The sequence below is a fragment of the Myxocyprinus asiaticus genome, chromosome 33 (assembly GCF_019703515.2).
Source record: "Myxocyprinus asiaticus isolate MX2 ecotype Aquarium Trade chromosome 33, UBuf_Myxa_2, whole genome shotgun sequence".
NCBI classification, from domain to species: Eukaryota; Metazoa; Chordata; class Actinopteri; order Cypriniformes; family Catostomidae; genus Myxocyprinus; species Myxocyprinus asiaticus.
In genome coordinates this window covers 4,819,449-4,841,074 of record NC_059376.1, presented here as the reverse complement: position 1 = coordinate 4,841,074, position 21,626 = coordinate 4,819,449, and the positions used below count along the sequence as shown (strand labels likewise).

Genomic DNA, 21,626 nt, shown 5'->3' with positions numbered 1-21,626 from the left:
TGTGAGCATTACAATCTGAGAAAAACATTGTAAACACTGTCCATATGAGATTTTAGCCCTACACAGAGCAATATTGAGAGAATCAGTAGTAATAATTTTTCTCAGACTGATATCTTGTTAACATTTGTATATAAATACTCTGGCTGTATGTGTTCAGGCTGCTTAGTGTGGATTCCCCTTCCGGTGAGATGAGGGCTGTTTTGAGAGAGAGTGCCATCAAAGGAGAAGATAAACAGTTCCTGGAGGTGACATTGCATTTTTTTTGCATTTACACACAGTATGTCCTTACTTTAGTGGACTTAATGATTGAATTCATTGTGCATGCACAAAGTCTTTTTGATACTCACAAGAATATGTCTAGGTCATATTTCACCCCAAAAACATATTTTGTTTTAGGACAATTTTTTGTATTGTCACAGAATTGTATTTTATTTTTAAATGAAAATTGAACACACTTTCCCCAAAATACTCATGTTGTAGCAATTTTTTTTCAGGTTTTTTTTCTTCTTCTTTTTAGTTATTTTTATTTTGGGGCGAAATATGATTCTGATATGTTCTTGACAGGTTTCATACAATTATCATGAATGATTATCATGAATGTCCTTGAGTGGCTCAGGACAAGCCAGCAATTGAACCCTTATAATTGATCTGACGTTTTTGTTGGAAAACCTTTTTCCCCAAATATATTTTTGTCTTTGGTTTTATTAGGAATTGCATGTGAAGGTAGGAAAAAAATTAATTTGGAAATCAGTCCTTATTAAAAAAAAGTGAGGTAAATCAGTGTGCGGATGTGCACAGGTCAGTAAGACATAGTAACATGACTCAAATAAAGACAGGACTGCATGAATAAAGTCTTTTTAGGAATGATAGTTGTAGTTTTTAGGTATGGCGTACTAGTGGTGTAGTGTGTGAAGGACAGGTCTTTCCACAGACCCAAGCCAGAAAAGACAGTATGGGTAAGTAAAAATATCGATTTTCCGATACATCGCAGTCTTTATTTAAAAGATCTTGATATTGATTCTTAAATCCTGAGATTGAACTTTTACTCGATGCTCAACCCTCTACTACAATGAGAGGAAATCACTTGCATTTGCACCAAATTTCACGCTATGCGTATATGTGACTAAAATGGAGATATTTGGCAACTGGCAGGTAAATGTTCAGATTTCACTCAGCAGTGATTGAGTAGTATAGTGGTGGAGTATTCAGCAGCGCGATCCTTTAACTTTGTATTAGGGCTGCAACGGTACACAAAATTCACAGTTCGGTACGTACCTTGGTTTTGGGGTCACTGTTCGGTATGGTTTTGGTACAGCAGAGAAAACAATTAACCTTTCTTTAAATTATATATTTTGAACACAGTGGCTGATGGGCAACAATACTTATTGTGAAGGCTCATTTATACATGCTTGCACTATGCATATTTCTTCAATGATATTACAATACAAAACTTAAGAGCCACTTATGTGCACATTGTATAAAAACATAAATAATAGTAAAAAAAAGTGCAATTATAATAATTGTAACAAAATTAAGACATTAGCAGTGCAGATGTCTGTGTCTTTTGCCTTTCAGCTCATCACTTGTACTTATCACTCAATTTTCAATTATTTTTCTCCAGGAAAATCAGAATATCCACATTATCAGAGGAGAGGACGGATCTGTTAGCATTGACAATGTCCCTTGCTGTTGAAATATTACTCCTATGGCCTTCATTATCGCTTTAGCTCTGTCTGAGCTTGCAGCAAGAGACTGCTTGAACGCTTTGACGAGACTTACTTGCACAGGCTGTTTATGCTTTGCTCCCATAAGCTCAAGAGACACATGTGGATGATATCGAAGGTGATGAGTCATCATGTTAGATGTGCTTCCTGAGATATACCCGACTTCAGGTGAAACAGAGCTGAAACACAGCCTTCGTCCTGTTCACTACTCATTGCCCAGTATTACTTTAGTTTACTGCGAAACCATAATGCTCCTAAACAACAGATTTTAAAGACAGCGGTGGGTATTCAATCTCTGGCTTATTTAAAATATTACATATTTATATTTTGTTTAGTTCTATCACAGTTGGGAAAAATAGCAAGCTAGCTAGTAAAAACTTCACATGCATTTATTTGATTCGCAGTTTCTAGTTTACAGTGCGGCACTCTGTTCTGTTAAGTTTTGGTTCTGGGCGGTCCCGTGTTGCTCCACAATCTTTTTTCATTTTAGTTCTACGTGGTTTGTGGTGCTGTTTATATGTTGTTTTAATATTGGTTTCACGCATGCTAAGATATGTAATCATTCATGTGACTCTCGTGTACTGTACCAAAAGCCCTGTATCTGTTCGGTTCTGCATGGATATGTGTACCGTTGCAGCCCTACTTTGTATTGCTAGTGAAAGTTTGTTTTGGCTTGTTCTGTGTAATGTGTGTCCAAAGATGAGATGCACGCTACGCATTTGTCATTGAATAATGTCTCTTTTAATACCCTCTCTGTTCTTTACAGTCAGTTGTTTATCAAAAACATAAACAATTTTGACCAAAAGTATGAAAAATTAATAAAATAAAATCGATAAAGTTTATATTTTTGTAATGTTCCTAATTAGACAGTCCCCTGTGTAATTAAACAGCATTAGCTAGTAGAACATTTTTTTCACGAGTAAGCAAAAAGGACATTATAACTGAAACCTATATGAATTGATATCGAATCCAAGATTTTGTGAATAGGAATCGAATAGAGAAATCCATATCAAGAAACAGGCCTACTAGACAGGCCGCTCAAAACAAACAGAGCAATTTGATTATATATATATATATATATATATATATATATATGTGTGTGTGTATATATATATATATATATATATATACACACACACACACACACACACACACACACACACACACACACACACACACACACACACTGGCGGCCAAAAGTTTGCAATAATGTACAGATTTTGCTCTTATGGAAAGAAATTGGTACTTTTATTCACCAAAGTGGCATTCAGCTGATCACAATGTATAGTCAGGACATTAATAACGTGAAAATTACATTTTGAAAATAATTTTCAGAACCTAAACTACTTCAAAAAGTTCTCATCAAAAAATCCTCCACAAGCAGCAATGACAGCTTTGCAGATCCTTGCCATATTAGCTGTCAGTTTGTCCAGATACTCAGGTGATATTTCACCCCACGCTTCCTGTAGCACTTGCCATAGATGTGGCTGTCCTGTCGGGCACTTCTCACACACCTTACAGTCTAGCTGATCCCACAAAAGCTCAATGGGGTTAAGATCCTTAACACTCTTTTCCAATTATCTGTTGTCCATTGTATGTGTTTCTTTGCCCACTCTAACCTTTTCTTTTTGTTTTTCTATTTCAAAAGTGGCTTTTTCTTTGCAATTCTTCCCATATGGCTTGCACCCCTGAGTCTTCTCTTTACTGTTGTACATGAAACTGGTGTTGAGTGGGTAGAATTCAGTGAAGCTGTCAGCTGAGGACATGTGAGCGTATATTTCTCAAACTAGAGACTCTGCTGTACTTATCCTCTTGTTTAGTTGTACATCTGGCCTTCCACATCTCTTTCTGTCCTTGTTAGAGCCAGTTGTCCTTTGTCTCTGAAGACTGTATTGTACACCTTTGTATGAAATCTTCAGTTTTTTGGCAATTTCAAGCATTGTATAGCCTTCATTCCTCAAAAGAATGATTGACTGACGAGTTTCTAGAGAAAGCTGTTTCTTTTTTGCCATTTTTGACCTAATATTGTACCTTAAGACATGCCAGTCTATTGCGTACTGTGGCAACTCAAAAACAAACACAGAGACAATGTTAAGCTTAATTTAATGAACCAAATAGCTTTCAACTGTGTTTGATATAATAGCAAATTATTTTCTAGTACCAAATTAGCAATTTAGCATGATTACTGAGTGATGAGTGATGGCTGCTGGATATGGGGCCTGTCTAGATTTGATCAAAAATCATTTTTTTTTTTTGTTCAAATAGTGATGGTGCTGTTTTTTACATCAGTAATGTCCTGACTATACTTTGTGATCAGTTGAATGCCACTTTGGTGAATTAAAGTACCAATTTCCTTCCGAATCTGCACAATCTGTACATTATTCCAATTTGTTGAATTTGTGCCCCAGCCTGTATAGAGTAAAATAATATTTTACTTAACATGATACATTATTTATTTTAAGGTTGTGTAGCATAAATTGGGTGTGGATGTACGGTATTAATTTTTATTTTTTCAGATCTTAAAAAGGAAAAAAATCCTTAAATTTGATTTTAAAAACTGGTTGCTTAATATTTTGTGTTTGGCAAAATACCCTGAAAAGGCTACTTAAAATTTTTACTACCGTCTCTATTACACTTGAATATTAATAATAATAAAATAATAATAGTAATAATAATAAAAAACCTGAATTATAATCCAGTGAGATATGTTCTCACTGGAGCACTGACTCAGACTCCACCCACAGGAATTACAGTAACTCATAGCAGATGTTACTGGTTCATTCACCTATAAAAGTTGTCCCTCCTCAAATTTTTACAGGTTAACAGCTCAAATAACACACTAGATACTAAAAACAATACTAAAGAATGCATTTTAACAAAACTAAACTTCACATTTCTGCTTTTTTCTGCTTTTTAAGATGTAAACACATTTCCTATTTATGTCTGGTGCTTTCTCTTTCTGTCTGTCTGTCTCTTTTTCATCAGATCTGGCATAAGAACAGTAAACTGAAGTGTCTGAATCTGACGGGTCTTGGCAAACATGGCAAAGTTTATGAAGATGGTAAGAGGAAAACTTTTATCAGAGTCTGCTTTTGTCACGCCGCACCGCTTGTGTCTGGTGTAGACAAGGTGTAAGACAGATAGTTCTGACTCTGTATTCTGATGACCCATGTTCAAAGCTGTTAAAGCTGTTAAACTGTTCAAAATGCTGATAACACAAACCTGTGACTTAAAGGCGCTGTAAGCAATTTTAGTGTTTTGGAATTTTCACGAGACTGAGCCGTTGAATTAGCCATGTCCCCTCTTTCCAAAAGCCCACACTCTAGAGATAATGTTGGAACCTAAACCGAGTAGTATAGCAGCATTGTGCGTTTCCATGGCTGTCAAGTACAGCAGTAGCACAGTAGGGCCCTCAAGTAAATATTATAAATCTGAAAATGGCATTAAGCCTCAATGATCTGCTTCAACTACAACACTATGAGAACACACAAAATGATTGACAGGCAGAAAGCATCAGAGACCGTGGCCCACAGACACATTTTTGTTTGCTGTTTAAAGAATCTAGAGCTGTCACAGAAACCGGTGAGATATCTCAGGACATTTGTTTCATTAATATCTTACAAGGAGTGGGAACATTTTTTGCATACATTTTCATGCAAAAATCGCTTTCAGTACCTTTAACATTCTAGAAGTTGCTATGTTGCTCGGCAACCATAAACAGCCTACATTTAGATTAATGAGCTATGGGTGCGTCTCAATCAGCTCCCTAGTTCAGTAGTCAGGGCATTGATAAGGGAGTCTGCCATTTTTAGGGCTGTCTCAGTTACAAAATCGTTCAGTGCACTGGGTGTTTCTCATTTCCTAAATTGTGCTGTCTCGTTTCCTCGCTCCTCCGTCCTTGAGCCCGTGACCTAGAAACCGATCAAAGTCCACCGTAATGAAGGACGTATCAATAAATGCACCGTGAGGATCGAGGACAGAGGAAGCTGCAGGAAGCTTGAGCGAGGAAACATAGGAGCTTCCTATGAAGAAGACTTTTTGGGCGAAGCACCTGACTCGCGCAACGAGGATGAAACGAGGATGCAAAATTTCAGAAATGAGAAGCACCCACTGAACTGTTCGCTCCTTAAAAAAATCCCACAATGCATCGTAACAACCAGGGAGCATCGTTGCTCAATATATTCCCTTAATGGAAATGTTGTCCTGTCTTCTGAAGTCTCTCAAGTCATTAGAAGATGAGCACAAGTGTAAGTCAAAGCCGTATTTTCTTTTTAAAAGAGATGTTGTTTGTAATGTCTTTAATCCATAATTACCATGAAAGGGAAACAAACTTTTAAAAATGAGAGTTGTTAAAAGAAGGTTTAAAATACACTCCTTTATATTTTTCTTTATTTAATGACATTTATCTTTCATAATAACACTATACATTTCAATATCTTCAACGAAAATGAACGATAGTGTCATATTCTGTATACAGCGTTCCCTATCTGTCACTCACTCGACGTTGTGTCGATGTAGTGACATTAGGGGTTTGCTCTTGAGAGCCCCAGTCACCTCTGATTTATTCAGAAAAGGCCAATGAGAATTGGTGATTGGAATTTGCATGCTGCTCTCCACCCCGGACATACGGGTATAAAAGGAGACGGCATGCACCACTCATTCAGACTTGTTCTTTGGAGCTGAATGCACGCATTGTGTTCGTCCCGTCACCTTATTTCACGTGCTGCTGGATCTAAGGCGCAGATTAGTGGTCTCACTCTCACCTGAGTGTTGTTCTTCCCCTGGGTGCTTCGGCAGCTGAGTTCACAGGTGTAAAAGAGCAATTTCTTAAAAGATTAATTGTCTTTAAATGAGCTCGCACAAACGGTTGGCGTCTTTTTAAAATGTCCTTTCGCCTTTGTGCTACTGGGTGCGGCCGTTATCTCTCCCCATTGGACGGCCACGAAATCTGTCTCGAGTGCTTGGATCGCCAGCACGCTAAGACAGCATTTGTGGATGGGACATGTTCTCACTTTGAGAATATGCCCATGAGAAAGTTGCGGCTCTCTTCCTTCTTTGTGAAGCAGAGAGCCACCGCTGCTGCTCCCCAACCCGGTCCGTCCTGTGTTGAAGCACAGGTGGCAGGGGTGGCGAGTGGCGTGGGTGATTTTGGGGCAGCTATGGGAGTCTATACGCCGGCTCAGTCCCCACGGACCTCCCATCCCCCAGCACGCTCGTTCTGCCCGGTAGAGTTCACGAGCGAGGCAGGCGGTCCGCCTCGGTGGATTTAATGTCTCGTTCGGGCACGATCCGGCACCCATGGCCAGACCTCTGGAACCTCCACGTCTGGCTCATGGACAGGATGCGGAAGACCTAGCAGGCCTTTCGCCAGCGGTGATAGACACGATCACTCAGGCCAAAGCCCCCTCCACGAGGCAGCTGTACGCTCTGAAGTGGTGTCTTTTCCCGTGGGGAAGATCCACAGTGGTGCGTGGTCGGGTCTGTGTTGTCCTCCTTATAGGAGGGGCTGGAGAGACGGCTGTCTCCCTCCACCCTGAAAGTGTACGTGGCTGCCAAAGCAGCATATCACGATACACTGGATGGGAGACCCTCGCGGCAGCACGACCTGATCCTCAGGTTTCTCATGGGCGCGAGGAGGTTGAATCCTCCTAGACTGCGCGTGATTCCCTCTTGGGATCTCTCTGTGGTCCTGTCGACCTTACAGAGAGCCCCGTTTGAGCCCCTGGAGGAGGCCAAGCTCAGCACTGAAGACGGCCCTCCTGGTAGCGCTCACCTCTATCAAGAGGGTTGGGGACCTGCAGGTGCTGCAGTGCCCAAAATTCCCACCACTCCCTTTCGGGATCAGGCGGTGAAACTGCAAGCGCTCCCTTCAGAGGAGAAAGACCTGACCTTATCATTGTTGTATTGTTGTATTCGCGCCCTGCGCATCAATCTGGACCACACGGAAAGCTTTAGATGCTCAGAGCAGCTCTTTGTCTGATTTGGTGGACAGCAGAAGGGGAAGGCTGTCTACAAACAGAGGCTGGCCCATTGGATTGTGGATGCCATATCTTTGGCTTACCAATCGCAAGACCTGCTGTGCCCCTTGGGTGTTCGAGCGCACTCCACCAGAGGTGTTGCGTCCTCCTGGGCACTGGTGAATGGCGCCTCTGTAACAGACATATGCAGAGCAGCGGGTTGGGCTACACCCAATACCTTTGCGAGGTTCTACAACCTCCTCATAGAACCGGTTTCGGCCCGAGTGTTACTGGGTACCAACAGGTAAGGTCAGGCAGCCAGTTGGGTGTATCGCTTGCATTAGCACCTTTCCCCTCTCGAGGTGATAATGTGTGCTGTCTTGTCCATAACAGTTCCCCGTAACTGGTGAACACTGGATGCCCTCTCGATTTCTTAATCACTGTCCGGTGACGCACTCGGCAGAGGAGTAATGGCACCAGGCCTGGTACTCGTGGTTTGGCCCTTTTCAGGTGAGCCTGTGTACTTGGGCTCAGTGCTCCATACGTGGTGATTCCCCCCTCGGTAATCCCGTATGATGTATTTCCACTGTTCGGTTTCCCTGTTTTTTCACAGTGATGCAGGAAACAGCAGCTCTCACTGCAGGAGTTAATCTATAATCCTGAACAATACTTCCACTGATTGATCTTGTGTGTGTGTTTACATTCAGATCTGTCTGTCTTTGTTTTTCTGTCTGTCTGTCTGTCTGTTTGTCTGTCTACAGTATCTGTATCTCCGTCCGCTTATCGATCGTCCGGTTGTCCGTCTGTCTGCTTTTCGATCGGCCTATCTGTCCGTCCGTCCGTCGGTCTTGTTAACCGGCTATATTACTTGATCGGTCTGTCTGTCTGCTTGTCTATAAACATTATCTATCTGTCAATATGTCTGTCTGTCTTTCCATTTATAGACTGTTTGTCTGTCTGCTAATTGATCATTCAGTTGTCTGTCTTTGCTTATCTATATCTTTCCATAGATAGGGTTCCATATGCGAATTTCCTGGTCGGTAAGTCCATGTGAGGTATTCTCCACATGTTAACCTCCCTCCGGTAGGATGTGGTCTCCGTAGTGCTCTCCTTCCAGGAGAGGGAAGAGCACTTCCCCAGCGCTATTCTATCAGGTGCTCGGTGGAAAATTGCTTAATACAGAAATCAGGAAAGGCCACCGCCTGTAGCCTCCTCTGGTAAGTGCTCTCCTCCCACCTTTAACGGGACCAGGGAGGCGCCTTACCTGACACGCTGGAAGGTCATGACATGGTCGAGCGCTTGCTGCGAGGCATGCAGCAGCTTGCACGTGTCCGCTCCGCTGTACCTCGTGACATGGTTCAGCGCCTGTGGCGTTTAGTATAGGGACCCCTAGTGTCACTACATCGGCACAACGTCGAGTGGGTGACAGATAGGGAATGTCTTGGTTACTGATGTAACCTCCGTTCCCTGATGGAGGGAACGAGACGTTGAGCCCCTCCGGCCACAGCGCTGAACCGACCGCTGACATGGCCGGGACACTCTCTCGGCTCCTCAGCACAAATCTGAATGAGTGGTGCACGCTGTCTCCTTTTATAACTGTATTTCCGGGGCGGAGAGCAGCATGCAAATTCCACTCGCCAATTCTCATTGGCCTTTTCTGAATAAATCAGAGGTGATTGGGGATCTCAAGAGCGAATCCCTAATATCACTACATCGACACCACGTCTCGTTCCCTCCATCAGTAACCAAGACGATATTGCTGAATATTAAGAGCTGCGCTTGAATGCGCAAGCTTGTTAACGTGTTGCAGGTGATTGAGTCATAAGTGTCCCAGTGTTCAGTGGATGAACACCCTTGCTTGTGTCCGAATTCGTGTTCGGCAGCCGCATCTCTACATTAGGGGCAAGTGGGGCTAAGCCCTGATGGAGGTGGCACTATTGTGCAAATTGCATGGCAACATCATCAATTTATTTGAAGAAATAATATATTTTCTGCATCTTAAACATGATTTATGTCCATTATACAGAAAAAAAAAAAAATTGTTTTTAAGGTCTGTAGCGTAAAAGCCATTTAATCATTCTCATTTGCTATGAGTGGGGCAATTCCTTCATCCTCAATGTTAATCAATGGAGATCTGGAGAACATCATGCGCATGTGCAACGAGCGTTCAATGATGGCCTGAGGGGCTAGTTAGCCTTTGCCCCGAGCCAATTAAAAGCTTTGATCAAATGTATGTCAAGCTGTGAGTGCAGAGTAGACCTGCGTACTGTAGTGAACTATTAAATACTACCAAAAATCAGGACATACCTATATCAAATGGAAATATCTGGAAAGATCATTTTAAAACTCTTTATAAAGAACTCCCATCAACTAATCTATCACCCCAACAATTACTGATCATGAGCAAGCTTGAAACACTAAATCAGCAATCAAAGACAGCCAGAACCCTCTAGATTACAACCTCACACTAAAAGATCTGACACACACACTTAAAAAAAAAAAAAAAAAAAAAATAGCAAAGCATGTGGCCCTGACTTAATTAGAACAGAAATGCTCAAAAACAGCTCACCCGACTTACAAATTGCTTTACTTAAGTTATTCAACCTTATTTTACAAACTGGCCACTTTCCTGAAATCTGGAACAAGGGACTAATATCCCTTATTTACAAGAGCAGAGACAAATCTGACCCCAACAATTACCGGGGCATCTGTGTCAGCAGTAACCTGCTGTATTTTAAACACCCGAATACAGGCCTTCCTTATAGAGCACAATGTCCTGTGTAAAAACCAGATTGGCTTTCTACCAAACTTCCGCACAACATATCATATCTATACGCTACATACTCTGATTGATAAGCATGTTCACCAAACACAGAAATCTAACATTTTTGCATGTTTCGTTGATTTTAAAAAGGCATTCAACTCCATTTGGCATGAAGGACTATACTATAAACTTCTCCAAACTGGTGTAGGTGGTAAAGTATGAGGTATAAGGTATGATATCATTAAATCAATTTATTTGAACAATAAGTGTGCTATAAAACTTGGCAACAAAAGAACTGAATACTTCACTCAGGGCCGTGGGGTGAGACAGGGCTGCAGTTTAAGTCCCACTCTTTTTAACATTTATATCAATGAATTGGCAACAACGCTGGAACAATCTGCAGCTCCTGGCCTCACCCTAAACAACACAGAAGTGAAGTTTCTCCTGTATGCAGATGATCTGGTGCTGCTGTCACCCACAGCTGAAGGTCTACAGCAGCACCTAGACCTGCTCCAGCAGTACTGCCACAACTGCGCCCTGGTAGTCAATCCTATTAAAACCAAAATTATCATTTTTTAAAAGAAAGCCAGACTTCAAGATAGCAAATATACAGTGCATCCTGAAAGTATTCATAGCGCTTCACTTTTTCCACATTTTGTTATGTTACAGCCTTATTCCAAAATGGATTAAATTAATTATTTTCCTCAAAATTCTACAAACAATACCCCATAATGACAATGTGAAAGAAGTTTGTTTGAAATCTTTGCAAATTTATTAAAAATAAAAAAACGGGAAAAAAAATCACATGTATATAAGTATTCACAGCCTTTGCCATGACACTCAAAATTGAGTTCAGGTGCATCCTGTTTCCACTGATCATCCTAGAGGTGTTTCTACAACTTGATTGGAGTCCACCTGTGGTAAATTCAGTTGATTGGACATGATTTGGAAAGGCACACACCTGTCTATATGGTCCCACATTTAATAGTGCATGTCAGAGCACAAACCAAGCCATGAAGTCCAAGGAATTGTCTGTAGACCTCCGAGACAGGATTGTATCGAGGCACAGATCTGGAGAAGGGTACAGAAAATTTTCTGCAGCATTGAAGGTCCCAATGAGCACAGTGGCCTCCATCATCCGTAAATGGAAGAAGTTTGGAACCACCAGGACTCTTCCTAGAGCTGGCCGCCCAGCCAAACTGAGCGATTGGGGGAGAAGGGCCTTAGTCAGGGAGGTGACCAAGAACCCGATGGTCACTCTGACAGAGCTCCAGTGTTTCTCTGTGGAGAGAGGAGAACCTTCCAGAAGAACAACCATCTCTGCAGCACTCCACCAATCAGGCCTGTATGGTAGAGTGGCCAGACGGAAGCCACTCCTCAGTAAAAGGCACATGACAGCCTGCCTGGTGTTTGCCAAAAGGCACTTGAAGGACTCTCAGACCATGAGAAACAAAATTCTCTGGTCTGATGAAACAAAGATTGAACTCTTTGGCCTGAATGGCAAGCGTCATGTCTGGAGGAAACTAGGCACCGCTCATCACCTGGCCAATACCATCCCCACAGTGAAGCATGGTGGTGGCAGCATCATGCTGTGGGGATGTTTTTCAGCAGCAGGAACTGGGAGACTAGTCAGGATCGAGGGAAAGATGAATGCCGCAATGTACAGAGATATCCTTGATGAAAACCTGCTCCAGAGCGCTCTGGACCTCAGACTGGGGCGAAGGTTCATCTTCCAACAGGACAACGACCCTAAGCACACAGCCAAGATAACAAAGGAGTGGCTACTGGACAACTCTGTGAATGTCCTTGAGTGGCCCAGCCAGAGCCCAGACTTGAACCCGATTGAACATCTCTGGAGAGATGTGAAAATGGCTGTGCACCGACGCCCCCCATCCAACCTGATGGAGCTTGAGAGGTCCTGCAAAGAAGAATATGAGAAACTGCCCAAAAATAGGTGTTCCAAGCTTGTAGCACCATACTCAAAAAGACTTGAGGCTGTAATTGGTGCCAAAGGTGCTTCAACAAAGTATTGAGCAAAGGCTGTGAATACTTATGTACATGTGATTTTTTTTTTTTTTTTTCCCCGTTTTTTATTTTTTAATAAATTTGCAAAGATTTCAAACAAACTTTTTTCACGTTGTCATTATGGGGTATTGTTTGTAGAATTTTGAGGAAAATAATGGATTTAATCCATTTTGGAATAAGGCTGTAACATAACAAAATGTGGAAAAAGTGAAGCGCTGTGAATACTTTCCGGATGCACTGTATTTTCACATTAGGCAACACCACCCTAGAACACACACTATATAACAACTGTCTTGGACTAAAAATGAACATGTTAGGTGGCTTTGGTCTGGCTGTTAACACACTTAAGGAGAAAGCAAGGAGAGCATTCTATGCCATTAAAAGAAAATTTAATAACATAGAAATCCCAATCAATCCTGGAACAAAATATTTGACAGTGTCATTTTACCCGTCACCCTGTATGGATGTGAGATCTTGGGACCCCTCTGTAATCATGACTTCACTAAATGGGATAAACACCCTGTTGAGACCCTCCATACAGAATTCTGTAGGAACATTTTAAGAGTCCAAAAGGAAACACCAAATAATGCATGCCGAGCCGAACTAGGCAGATACCCATTAATTTTACACATTCAAAAGAGATCTATACAATTTTGGAAACACCTTAAATCAAGCCCCCATCAAACACTCCACCATGAAGCATTTTTAGACAAAGAGCTGAACCCGAAAAGCAGTCCTCTCAGCCAGCTGGTCCTGAAATTCAGCAGCTCAAACCAGTTACAGACCAGTACTCCTGAAATAAAACATATCAAATTCGGCCAAATCATAAAGCGCAATAAAAATACCTATTTGGAACATTGGGAGAATGAAACTAAATCACAACACAAATTAGAATGCTATAGAGGTCTAAAAAGAAAATATGAATTGCCAGTTTATCTGTCCACCGTCAGAGATGTAAAACAGAGGCACATCCTGACCAAATACAGGCTGAGTGATCATAACCTCGCCATAGAAAGAGGGAGAATTAAAATGTCTTGGCTTCCCAGAGAAAACAGGACATGTGTTCACTGCCAGAATGGAGAGGTTGAAACAGAGTTGCACTTTCTCCTCCACTGTGGAAAATATCAATTAATTAGAAACACATTCTTCACAAAATGCAGTGAATCTATACCTGAAATTTGTGAACTGCCTGAAATTGAACAAATTCAAATCATATTAGGAGAGAAAGAACACATGGCCCCTACAGCTGCTAAATATGTCACACTCTGCCATAACCTGAGAGAAAGAACTCTGAGACACTAAATCAAACCTTTTCACTTAAATGTATACATTAGTTCATATATTATTTCAATATATATACTTAAAATTACTGTGTATCAGTTACATGTGATTTAAAATATTTACATACAATGCATTTGTTTGTTAATTACTCTGTTCTAAATATCCACAGTTTAAATCTGTTGATTAATGTTATACACATGTTTCTACTCTGTTTGATCTGATTATAACTTGTGCTTTGGCAACATTGTAACATACAGTCATGCCAATAAATCAATTGAAATTTAATTTTAAAAAAATGAACTTCATTGGTAAGTTTTAAAAGCTAATTTTATTCTAATGTGCTGCTGGTTGGATTAGTTACAGTGCACCACTTATTTCAATGCATTGTATGCCATTGCTTTGAGGTGTTGTGTTGTTGATGCATTGATTTGTAAGAGATTACAATGACTGATAAATATTGGAAGTCTGTTATCGTTTTGATTAGTTGTATGTTGTTCATTCGAGTTAGTTAGATAATATGCACACCCTTTGACGATTTGCTTATTTATGGTTTACTTTCACGGTCACTTGAGCTTTTTGAGGTGGATGTGTTCGTTTTAGTGTTATTTTGTGCTGAGATTAAATTATAAGGGATGTTTGTGTGGCAACATGTTCAAAGGTTGTGCTAGAAAAAAGTCTTTATTCGTCACTCTCTGTATAATTTCTGTCATGATCTATTTTTATCAGTCATACTTGTTTAAGTACTAAGGCAGTGATGGTTGTAACATTCATTATAATGGCACATACATGACAGTAGCTTTTCTTTTTTTTTTACTCCCTTTGGATAATCAGGACTCGTGTGTTGCCTGTTTTCAGATCAGTTTGGCTGTCTGGTTTGGTCTTATTCTGAGACTCACCTGCTGTATGTTGCTGAGAAGAAACGACCCAAGACTGAGTCTTACTTCAAGGTCATTTGAACAAAGATGCACACACTTTTCGTTTCCACTCATTATTACAGTATTTTTTTTATTTTTTTTTTATTTATACCTTTATTTTACCAGGTTATTCTGTTGAGATTACAAATCTCTTTTCTGAAAGAGACCTGGCCAAAATGGCAGCAACAATGAACTTATGTAACGTTGTAACAATTAACATAAAATACACAAATAAAAACAAGTACACAAAATTTGTTAAATAAGACAAAATAAAATTACAATTAAGCTAACTATGCTTTAAAACACTGACACTGGCCAAAGTTGATGCCTAAAAAGTCTTTGACTTGGCTACTAAATACAATTAAAGGCACTAGTGTTTATATTTTCAAGGTTTACTAAAGAACATTTCAAGAAGGAGCAGCAAATGAAAAAGCTTTCTTTCCAAACTCAGTCCTCACCTTAGGGACTAGAGCACATAAAATATCATCACAAAGTATGCTATAGTAAGCGTTTGTGTGAATATTATCATGTGTTGCAAGATTTGTGGGCAACAAACCAATTAATGCTTTATAAATAAAGGTGTACCAGTGAGAGAGCCTATGTACAAACAGAGAAGGCCATTCAACTTCTGCATACAAGATACAATGATGACTTTAAAGGAGACCTATTATGCCCCTTTTTACAAGATGTAATATAAGTCTCAGGTGTCCCCAGAATGTGTCTGTGAAGTTTCAGCTCAAAATACCCCACGGATCATTTATTATACCATGTTGTAAATGTCTCATTTTGGGTGGAATCTTTAAATGCAAATGAGCTGCTGCTCCCCGCCCCCTTTCTGGAAGAGGGCTGTGCCTTTACAGCTCGTGCTTCGGATACTATAGCAACAACAAATCAGAACCAATATGACTGACACCATAAATACCAGAGTTCAGCCATATATGTATGAGCAACTGTAAACGACGCAAAACATAGGCATTTTGAGTTTGTGATAGTGCTTCTTATGTAGAAAATCACTTCCTGCCCTCCATCTGCATTTCACGCCACAGCAACGCAGTGACGTGACATCATGTGCAAACAAGCTATAAAGACATAGCTCTGGTCTCTGTGAATACGATCAGAGACAATTGTAACTTTAGCTGCATTAGCCATGGAATCAGCTAACAAGCACATTCGGAAAGGCGATTTGCAAACATTCACAAAATATAATGTGCGATACTTACATCTTCAGGATATAAAGCTGGAACACAAACAGTTGGTACTGATCCATGCTTGAGAGTCAATTTTTTTGAAAATCCTGCTTTATATTGACCCTCATTCACAAAGCAGTCCGATGTAAAATGATTTGCACAAACATACACAAATTTTGGTATGTTTTGGGGCACATTTTCTTCAAAAACAAAACTTGTCCACTGCATCTTCAGTGGCTCTGATGCCGGGAGTACATGAAGACTCTTATGTTCACTTTTATAGCCAACAACAGAACCCTTATGAAGCTTACGAAGTTGAGACATTATTCTTCTCACTGTAGCTGCTCCAGCGCGGAAAAAAATGGCGGACTGTGTGTCGATCACTCAGGGGAGGATCTATGATAATAGGGTGGAGTCCGTCACCAGTCGTGGGCGTGGCCTGCTCTAAAGTGACGTCACTTTAGAGCGGATACGAAAACCAGTCATTTTGAGACACTGTTTTTGATTAATAGAAATATAAGAAAGAGGAGTGGGTGGACTTTTAACATTGTAGGGTTGTTGTGTACACACACTGCCGACTCACATTTATGTTCAAACACCATGTAAAAGTGAATTTTGCATAATAGGTCCCCTTTAACCTCCACATCCAGTAGTACATTTTAACACACCATGGTAAATTGCATCAAGCATATACAATGAAGAAACACTAGCATTCCTTCACAAAATTTCACCATAGTCAAGAACAGGGAGAAAAGTAGCAGCAACACATTTCTGTAATGATGAGTCAACGGAGTTGAGATCCATGTGCAGCTTTTCATAACAATAAACGTAGTAATACAGGCAGACAGAGGTAAATCACCAGTAGCAGTAATATCAAAGGCAGTCCAGAGGGATATTCAATAACCAGGCAAGAGGTTGGGGCAGGCAGCAGACAATTACAGGTTAAATCCAGATAAACAAGGCAGTAATAGTAGGCAGGCAGCAATGGATCAAAAACAGGGTAAACAGTCCAGGATAATACACAGGAAATGCAACAAACTCAGAAAATGCTCAGAAATGTCAGCCTGGGCAAAACAAGACTTCGCAATGACAGCAAGTGAGAGTGAGACTTAAATAGCTGCATGAATTGGAAACAGGTGAACAGGTAATCATTGACAGGAACGGGGATTATGGGAAATGGAGTCCAGAGAGTTAAAGTCAGTCCCCAGGTGATGGAGCCCTCTGGTGGTGAGCGGGAGGATTAACAAAGGCGGGATTCATGACCATTTCTTTCTGACAACAACTGAAAAACATGATTTATTCCTAAAATAGATACCCAACCTAAATCTCAGTTTCTTAACCAAATTATAAATATGCAGTTTAAAAGACAGACTGTCATCAAGTAGAATGCCCAAATATTTAAAGGTAAACACAAACTCAACTCAAGGTATTTTTGACATACTGTACTACAGAACATTAATTTTGATTTCTCTGGATTTAAAACTAGTTTTAAAAGTTGAAGTTAGGTTTGTTATATTCCAAAAGCTACATGTAAATTCTCCAAGGCAACTTTCAGTTTAGAAGCACAACAATAAACTACTGTTTCATCAGCATAAAAGTGAAGATTTGCATCTTGAACACTGTATTCCAATCATTCATATAAATAATAATAATAATAAAAAAAATTAGGGACCCAGCACTGATCCTTGTGGTACTCCCTTATGGACTGATAAGACATTAGAAAATAAACCATCTGATTAAACACACTGTGTCTGCTCCCCAAGATAATTAGCAAACCTTGCGACTGCAAGGTCAGACAGCCCAATATGAATTAATCTTTGTATCATAATGCCATGGCCTACCTTACAAAAAGCCTTGGATAAATTCATAAAAATTCATAAATTCATAGACAGGTATTGTAACAGTTAAAGGTCGGGCAAGGAGGAGGCGGGAACCGGCTGAACAATTGACAAACTTTTTATGCATAAATGAACTTAAAACAACATAAAACATAAGGACACAGACACACATGCAATGCAGCTGCTCTCCCTCTAAGCGGCATCTCCAGCTGCCCCTTATCTCGCTCTCCTGCTGATCAGCTGATTCAACAGCAGCCATGCTCCATCACGGCCTGGCCACGCCCTCCTCGTCGTCAAACTCCTCCTTCCACCCGATTCAGGCCGGGGTGCTGACTAACTCAGGGTTGGGGGGGGGGATGATGCTGCCCTTCTGTCCGTTCTGTCAGCCGGTGGTCCACCTCGCCTCCTGTGAACCTGGGGGGAGGAAAAGGGCGAGTGGAGACAGAGAGAGGAGAGAGAGAAGAACTTGCTCGCCAGCTACTGGATGTGCCATCGCCCGGCCCTCAGCTGCTTCTCCGCCCTGTGGTGGACACCAGCTCGCTCCTCCCCTGGCGGATGGCAGCGAGTCCTCCGGCGCCTGGCGGACGGAACCGCTCCTCCCCTTCTTGGCAGACGGTCGCAGTTCCTCCGGCTCTCGGTGGCCGGCAGCGACCCCTCCATCCCCAGGCAGTTGGCCACAGCTGCTCCCCTGGTGGATGGCAGCGACGAAGACTCCGCGATAGCGCATCCCTCCTCCTTCCCAGGTTTCGGCAGCACTGTAACAGTTAAAGGTCGGGCAAGGAGGAGGTGGGAACCAGCTGAACAATCAACATAAACTTTGAATGCATAAATGAACATAAAACAACATAAAACATAAGGACACAGACAGGCATGCAACGCGCCCGCGTGCGTCTCTCTCCCTCAAACTGGCGTCTCCATATGCCCCTTATCTCGCTCTCCCGCTGATCAGCTGATTCAGCGCCAGCCATGCTCCATCGTGGCCCGGCAACGCCCTGCTCCTTGTCACAGATATTCTTTTAGATGATAACCTACAAAGGCCTCCAAAACCTTAATAAGTGCAGACAAATTTGAGATAGGTCTATAATTGGTCATTAGTGACGGTTTCTCTCCTTTTAACAGTGGGCGAACTTGAGTTTATTTTTAATTACAGGAATTCTATTACAAATCAAAGTAAGGTTAAAAAGATAAGTTAAAGACTCAGCAATTACATCAGCAGAGAGATTTAAAAATAAGGCTCTGCTGGTTTTAAGGATGAAGAGCTTTAAGTGATGATAATTTAAGTCTTCCAGAACCTTGAGGGATTACTAAAATTTTCTGTAGTGACTGATAAATAGAAATCTTCCTTATTTTTATTTTTTTAACCAAAGCAGTACACTTGTTCCTTAGATACCTAAACTGGGACCAAAGTACTTCAGATATTAATTTCCTTGCCCTAGCCCATAAAGCATTCCTTTCCTGAATAAGATCCAAAAGCTCCCCTGAGAATCATGGGTTATCCCTTTTTAACTCAAAATGTTCTAAAAGGAGCATGTTTGTCCATGACCCCCATGAACAAATTTTGAAAATAACTGCATGCTAATTCAACATCTAGTATCAAAGAGATCTTTCTCTAATCAACTGAGTGCAGATCATTAAGAAGACCCTGCTCTTTTAATTACTTGGTGTTACATTTAACTATAAAGCAAGGCTTCATTTTTGGGACCCCAGTATCCAGTAGAGCTGCTATAATACAATGGTCACTCAGATCATTTGAAAAAAGACCTGTAAGAGTATGCTTGTGTGGGGTGTTTGTCAAGATCAAACCTATAAGGTTTCATTTTACAGGGTCTTTAGAATTTGGATGTGTTGGAGAGGTAATTATTTGTGTGAAATTCATCGTATTACATAAAGCTTTAAATTCATCTGATGCTAAGGTGAGCCAATCCCAATTTAGGTCTCCAACAATTAATTTCACCTTGAGGAAGTTTAGAAAATGCATTAGTGGTAGAGATCAAAGTCTCCTTAACAACTGAAGGGGGTCTGTAACAACCTAAAACGTCCTGGTTACTTTCGTAACCTCTATTCCCTGATGAAGGGAACGACACGTTGTGTCGATGTAGTGACACTTGGGGTCGCCCTTGGGAGCCCCAAACACCTCTGATCTTTGAGAAAAGGCCAATGGGAATTGGCGAGTGGAATTTGCATGGCACTCCCCCGGACATACGGGTATAAAAGGAGCTGGCTCGCAACCACTCATTCAGGTTTTGTGCTGAGGATCCGAGACAAAGTCCCGGTCATTTCAGCGGGTAGTTCGGTGTTGTGGCAAGAGGGACACAACGTCTCGTTCCCTCCATCAGGGAACGGAGGTTACGAAAGTAACCAGGTTGTTCCCTATCTGTCACTCACTCGACGTTGTGTCGATGTAGTGACACTAGGGGTCCCTATACAAAACATCACAACTAGTTGAATTGTGTTACGTGGACTGGCGGTGCGAGACGGGCAGACCGCTGTGTGCCTTGTAGCCAGTGCACCAGGCCATCATGTAACCTCCCCCAACGCTCCTACGAGCGTCGCACGGTCCTCAGCACCTCGGGGACCTACCACAGTACAGGGCCTACTAACACACATACTGGGCCGGCAACGAGTTTCTCTGCAAACTCGCTTGCCACAGGGCTAAGGAGGAAGGACATCCAGGGTCCACGACTTCATGAACACGAAAAAGCGCACGTCTTCGCCTCTGGGAGGGGAAAGGCACTATACGCAAGCGGTACACCCGGCCAGCTGTCCCGCAACTTACCTGCTCATACCTGACAACACACGGGACGAGACCGGCTCAACCCGGAGATTGTAAAACCTTGCAAAGGTGTTGGGTGTTGCCCAGCCCGTTGCTCTGCAGATGTCTGCTAAAGAGGCGCCATTGGTCAGAGCCCAGGAGGCCGCCACACTCCTAGTAGAGTGTGCTCGTAGCCCCAAGGGGGGCGGCACGTCCTGGGCGTGATATGCCAAAGCAGTGGTGTCAATGACCCAGTGGGTGATCCTCTGTTTGGAGACAGCGCTCCCTTTCCGCTGTCCTCCAAAGCAGACAAAGAGCTGCTCAGAGCATCTATAGCTCTGCGTACGATCCAAATAGATGCGTAAAGCAAGCACCGGACACCTCTACCTCCTCCCGGGGCAGCCCTTGCAGGTTCACCACCTGATCCCTAAATGGGGTCATGGGAACCTTAACGGGCACATAGCCCGGCCGGGGTCTCAGGATCACGTGAGAGAATTCTGGACCGAAATCCAGGCACGTGTCACTGACGGAGAACGCCTGTAGGTCCCCTACCCTCTTGATGGATGTGAGTGCAGTCAGGAGGGCAGTCTTCAAGGAGAGTGCCTTTAGCTCAACTGACTCCAGGGGCTCAAAGGGGGCTCCCCGCAGGACCACGGAGAGATCCCACGAGGGGATGGGGCGCGGTCTGGGAGGGTTCAGGCTCCTCGCGCCTCTAAGGAACCTGATGATCAGGTCGTGCTTCCCGAGAGGCTTACTGTTCACTGCGTCGTGGTGCGCAATGACTTGAGACGCTGCTGACTCCGGAGGAGGAGATGGCGGGCGAGTTGCGAAATGCGACGCGTGCGCAGGCCGCCTTGGCGGTTGATGTACGCTACCGTCGCCATGTTGTCTGCCCAGACCAACACGTGCTTGCCCTGGATCAATGGCCGTAGCTTCCGCAGGGCGAGCAATACTGCCAGCAGCTCGAGGCAGTTGATGTGCCAACGCATTCGCGGGCCAGTCCAAGAGCCAGCGGCTGCATGCCCATTGCATACGGTGCCCCAGCCTTGGACGCGTCTGTCGTGATGACGATATGCCTGGGGACCTGCTCTAGGGGAACTCCTGCCCATAGAAACGCCAGGTCCGACCAAGGGCTGAAGAGGCGGCGACAGATCGGCGTGACGACCACGCGATGTGTCCCGCAG

General features: G+C 42.5%; 1 protein-coding gene across 3 annotated transcripts in view; it reads left to right on the top strand.

Moving 5' to 3' along the window:
* Nucleotides 1-21,626, top strand: part of apeh (acylaminoacyl-peptide hydrolase) — a 148,222-nt gene that overhangs the window by 17,761 nt on the left and 108,835 nt on the right. For all 3 annotated transcript variants that reach the window (XM_051670153.1, XM_051670154.1, XM_051670152.1), the window contains exons 4-6: nt 158-245; nt 4,710-4,785; nt 14,607-14,698. In XM_051670153.1, coding sequence (XP_051526113.1) covers nt 158-245; nt 4,710-4,785; nt 14,607-14,698 — 256 coding nt within the window. The remainder of the gene's footprint in view (nt 1-157; nt 246-4,709; nt 4,786-14,606; nt 14,699-21,626) is intronic.